Source organism: Numenius arquata, chromosome 26 (genome assembly GCF_964106895.1).
Source record: "Numenius arquata chromosome 26, bNumArq3.hap1.1, whole genome shotgun sequence".
Classification (NCBI taxonomy): Eukaryota; Metazoa; Chordata; class Aves; order Charadriiformes; family Scolopacidae; genus Numenius; species Numenius arquata.
The window spans coordinates 3,021,373-3,026,716 of record NC_133601.1 but is presented as its reverse complement, the minus strand read 5'-3'; the positions used below and the strand labels follow the sequence as shown (position 1 = coordinate 3,026,716).

Sequence of the window (5,344 nt, the reverse complement as noted above, 5' to 3'; positions counted from 1 at the left end):
TTAACACTTTTACACTTGGCACAGGCAGAATTGCTCAGATAAGTCGTGTCAGCAGCATGTGGCTTAGAGACCTTCCCCTTGCTATCAAAAGGAATTGCAGCCCCTCTGAGCACCCAGAGGCCACCCAGCAGAGCTCAATAGATTCCTCTTCACTCTAGAAAGCACAGGCTACAGCTCTTAAGTATCTGCTTAAACCAGCTCAAGTATTTGTGTTATGTTACAGGAAATCTGTTCATCATCTCCAATTCAAACTTATTTTCTAAGTGAGGAAACAAAGAAAAGGAAAATCTCAAGCAACTTTTCAACCCACGCAACTCCGTTCCTGTTCAGGACAGAGCATCAGACTTCAGGGAAGGATCCGAGTTGGAAAAAAGTCACCAGACAAGTCATGTTTTCAGTATTGACCTTTATTGAGCAAGAACTGCTGTGACTTTTACATCAAACAACAAAAGGTTGCGTACTGTGCATGTCAACTAGGTTCTCCCATGAGCAAAAGTCCACCCTAATTGCACCAGTGAGGTAAACATAATTATTTATAAGTAGCTTTTTTTTAAGGCTAGGAGAGTTCTGGTTCTCATGAATATTCTATTACTGTTTTCTGTTTGTTTTTGGCTCAGTTGGTTCTTTGCATAATACATCTTAAGTCGTTCCTCAGATATGTCCCTCCAACAGCTCAGGAAATTCAAAAGCTTCCTTTGCACATTTCATCTCATGCACTATTATTAGTATTATTTTTTTTTTGTTTAGATCCCCAAGCTCTGTGGAGGGAGTACATCTTGAGCCTGCATGCATTCCCCCCCCCTCCCCTATATTGCACAAAAAAGTAAAATACTGTGTGTCTGGAGCCTCCATGAGAGAACCCGTTCTGCTTTGAAGCCGTCACTCACATGCATTTTGCAGCTGTCATATGGCTTAACCTTTTGCACCAACCCAAGCTCTTTAATTTTTTTAAATTTAGCTATGATTTATTTTATTCGGTCTCTTTAACCTCTTTCACTACGGCATGTGAAGTAACTTTCTCCACTTTCTTGGTGGACACTAATTTCTCCTCAAAGCTTTCTTCATGTTCCTCTACCTTCTGAGTGACTGTCACCGACTTTGTGATGTATGTGGTTGTACTGTCCCCACCACCACTAGTGATTTTCTCTGCTTTTTTGGTTACTACAATTTTCTCACCCTTATCATCAGTTGGGCTCACATCTAGGCCATTGGTGACAACACCCTTGTCTTCCTCCTCAACCTCCTTCTCTTTGGATTCCTCCTCCTTCTTCTCCTCCACCTCACCATTCACTGCAATGTCTTCTTTCCTGGACTCCTTCTCTACCTCTGCGCTAATTTTTGTTACCTTTGTGACAGTGATGGTCTCCTCCACCACAGCTTTTTCATCTTTGACCGGGGAAGCTGGCTTCTCTGGAGAACGGGGCTTCTCTGGAGTTGCCGGCTTTTCTGGAGAACGGGGCTTTTCTGGGGTCGATGGCTTTTCTGGAGAACGGGGCTTCTCTGGCGTCGCCGGCTTCTCCGGGGTCACTGCCTTCTCTGGGGTTGCAGGCTTCTCCGGCGTCGCAGGCTTCTCCGGGGTTGCTGCCTTGTCTGGAGAGGTTACCTTTGGTGTCGCTGGCTTCTCCGGAGATGCTGCTTTCTCTTCCTCCTTGGCTGGTTTCTCACCACCTTTCTCCACCTTCTGTTCTTTTCCTGCTTCTGCAGCTGTTTCTTTCTGGACAGCCTTGGCCGGTTCCACTACAGGGGATTTAGGGGGGGATTTAGGGGGTGACTTTGAGGGAGGTGTTTTGGCCTTTTCTACCTTTGTTGTTACCTCTTCAGCTTTGCCCTTGGCCTCAGCTTCTTCCCCCTCTTCTTCAGCCTCCTCACCTTCTTCCTTTTCCTCTATTTCTTCTTTTTCAGATCCTCCTTCTTCCGCTGCATCAGATTTTGCGGCTTCTTCTTCCTCCTCTGCTTCTTCTTCCTCCTTCTCTTCTTCCTCAGGTGCAGCTGCTTGTTCTGCAGCAGCCTTCTCTGCAACAGCTTCTTCCTCTGCAGCTTCTTCTGCCTTTTCTTCTTCCTGGGCCTTGGCTGCCATTTCTTCTGCAATAGCTGCTAGGGCATCTTCCATTTCAGACTTCTCATCCTCTACTTTTGTCTCTTCAATGATTTCTTCAACAAACTTGTGCTGGACCTTCAGCTTTGGTGGTTCAATCTTTGTTTTCTGAATTTTAGTGGATGCTATTGTGACAGTGGGTTGTCTGTGTGTGAATATGGGTCCAGTAATGCTTCCAGAGAAGGCACTGAATCTTGTCTCTTCGCCCTCCAGTAGCTTCCTAAGGGAATCCGGAAGAAAGAAAAAAAATCATCATAGAAACCCATCCTAAAGGACAGCTAATAGAATGTTTTCCTCTGTCAGCAGGATGAAACCAGTTTGTATGTGGAATAGCTAGAGCTGATCAGCATAAGCCATCACTCACAGCCCCAGTTCGTCTTTCCTTGAATCAGCTCTTTTGCAAAATTCATACTCAGCAAACAGCTTTTAGCTTGGTTTGCATGTGGCAAGGGTAACACCTTTGGCTGATCAGTTGAAATTCATCCTTAATGTCAAAAGCTTTAGTATGGCATAAATTAGCACAGACTATGGCAAAATGATTAGCTTCGTAGGATGCATTATGGCTTAGATGAACTGGGAATTTGACACAGCCAACAGACCCAAATCAAATATTGTGCTGAGACATTCAAAGCCAGTTGGAGCATGTGTCTTAGTTCAATAGCTCAGGCACCCACCTTTCTAGTGTGGCTATGAAAACTGAAGACTTCAAAGGCTTTTGTTCAGCTAACTTTGGCAGCAAACAGCTACAGACCCTAGGTTATCTCTGTGTTTGTCTGAACAGCCTCGGGAATTTAAGCAGATCTGGAGATTCCTTTTTTTGTTTCTACTTTTCTTAGATTCAAATGCATGTTTTTCATCTAAGCCTGTGACCCAGAAAAATCAGCAGTTCTCCAATGAGACTTCTGAAGTGATTCAAAGGAGACTAAAAAAACCTGCCAGGTGATGGCAATAGCAAGCAGTGTTCCTGCCCCAGATTAGAGTGGATGCCTTTAAAGGAAAGTTGAGCAAGAAAAGCAAAAGTGTTGGTGACAAGCAGATTAGCACTCCCTGCTTGAAACTGTGATCAAGCAACTGCACTGTCTCTCAAGCGATAAAAGGGAATTCAAGTGACAAGCACCGCTTGCTTGGCATATGCAAAGCGAAGTAAACAGGAATTAAAAATAAACTTGTCTTTTGCTGCGTCTTCTGCTTTTGTAAACAAGGGCAGAATGCGGCACCGGGGTGCCACCGCACTGAGTCACGCTGTCCTCTGCCCACTGAGCTCGCTGGGAGCTCTGCCACTGATTAGAGCTGGTCCCTAATGAACTCTGGGTTCTTACTGCAAATGCCGTGGTCTGTGTAGATTTTGAAACAGTTGGAATAATTTAGTCAAGCTCCAATTCTACTTGTGCTCACTGCATGCTGATATTTCTTATCTGTGATAAAGCTTCCCAAGCCAGCAGCATCTGCAGTGCTATTAATATTCCAGACATGTCCTCACTGATCCTACTGTACCTGTATGCAGCAATTTCAATATCCAGGGCCATCTTGACATTGAGGAGGTCCTGGTATTCCCTCAAGTGACGTGCCATTTCCCACTTTGTTCCTCTAAGCTCGTTCTCCAGCTGATGAATCGTGTCCTGCAACGGAGACGCAGAAAACCTCTGAGACACAGACACAGGCTCCACGCAGAGACAGAGCGGAAAAAGTTCTCGAAAGGGACTTTCAGAAACTCCTTCCCTGGGCAGCAGTGCCGGGATCAGAGCGGGACCCACCCCCGGCTCCCACCGCCCTCCCGGGCATCTCCCACTGTCCCGTCCCCCCCCCCCCCCACCGAGAGGGTACCCGGGCCCCGCCACCGCCCCCCCCCCCCCCCCCAAACCGGGGCGGGCGCATCCCGGGCCCCCTCCCCTCTACCTGGTAGGTGGTGAGGTCGTTGTTGTGACGCTCCTCGATGTCGCTGAGCTGCCGCTCCAGCGACTCCTTGGTGCCGCGGACGGACTCCAGCTCGATGCTCTTGGACTGGAGCTGCCGGCGGTACTCGGCGATCTCCTCCTTGGCGGAGCGAATGGCCTCCTTGTTCTGCTCGGCCGCCTCCGTCAGCTTGGCGTAGCGGCACTTGAACCACTCCTCGGCCTGGTGCATGTTGTGGTCGGACTGGCACTCCAGCTGGGCGCGGATCTCCTTCAGCGCCGTGGTCAGGTCGGTCTTCAGGTAGTCCTTCCTCTCCACGGTGGCGTGGGACGCCTGGAGCTGCGCCAGCAGCTCGGCCACCTCCTCCTCGTGGTTGCCCCGCAGGAAAGCCACCTCGTCCTGCAGCGACTGCACCTTCTTGTCCAGCTCCGCCCGCATCAGCGAGGCCTCCTCCATCTCCTTGCGCAGGGCGCGGATGGTGGCCTCCGTCTCGTCGCGCAGCCGCGCCTCATCCTCGAAGCGCTCCCGCAGGCGCTGGATGTCCTCCTCGATGTGCTCGGAATCCAGCTGGATCTGCGCCTTCTCGTGGCTCACCTGCTCCAGGGCTCCCCGCAGCTCCCGCAGCTCCTGCTCGTAGGCATCGCCCAGCTGAGCCCGCCCGGCGTGTTTCTGCCGCAGAGCCGCCAGCTCCGCCTCGATCTCCTTGTTCTGCTGCTCCAGGTAATGCACCTTCTCGATGTATCCGGCGAAGCGGTCGTTCAGCCCCTGCAGCTGCTCCTTCTCGTTGGAGCGGCTCAGCTTCAGCTCGGCCGCCCCGTTCAGCAGCGAGGACTGGCTCACGTCCAGGCTCTCGGCCGAGCTCAGCACGGTGGAGCCGTAGGTGGCCCGCGGGCCCCCCAGGTTGGTGCGCTTGTAGGAGGAGGAGACGGTGCTGCCCGAGCCCCGCGACCACGACTGGGAGCGGAAGCCGCTGGACGGGGAGGCGCTGGCCCGGCTGTAGGTGGCCCGGGTCTCGGTCACCCGGCGGTACGAGGGGTTGCCGAGGGGCTCCATGGTGTAGCTCATGGTGGGACACTCGGGGGTGGCGGGCGGCGGCGCGGCGATACTCCGGCCGCCGCCGCCCTTTATATAGCCCGGCCGGGCGGCAGCGGGACGGCCCCGCACACGTGTGCGGGGGGCGGCCTCCCCCCGGCCCTGCCCCGGACCCGCCTCCCCCGCTCCGCCCCCCGCCTCTCCCGCTCCTGCCCCTGCCCCGGCTCCCCCTTCCCCGCCCTCCCCTGCTCCCCCTGCCCGGCTCCCCAGCCCCTGGTGCCCCCCCCCCGATACCCCTTCCCCATTCCCCCTTCCCCTTGCTTC

General features: G+C 52.6%; 1 protein-coding gene across 1 annotated transcript; it reads right to left on the bottom strand.

The window, feature by feature from the left end:
- Window positions 1–970: 970 nt before the first annotated feature.
- Window positions 971–5,053, bottom strand: NEFM (neurofilament medium chain). The gene is made up of 3 exons (XM_074164261.1): window positions 3,992–5,053; window positions 3,590–3,714; window positions 971–2,315 (listed from the first exon to the last, which is right to left on the bottom strand). Exons 1-3 carry the CDS (start codon window positions 5,051–5,053, stop codon window positions 971–973), a joined length of 2,532 nt encoding a protein of 843 aa, XP_074020362.1.
- Window positions 5,054–5,344: the final 291 nt, after the last annotated feature.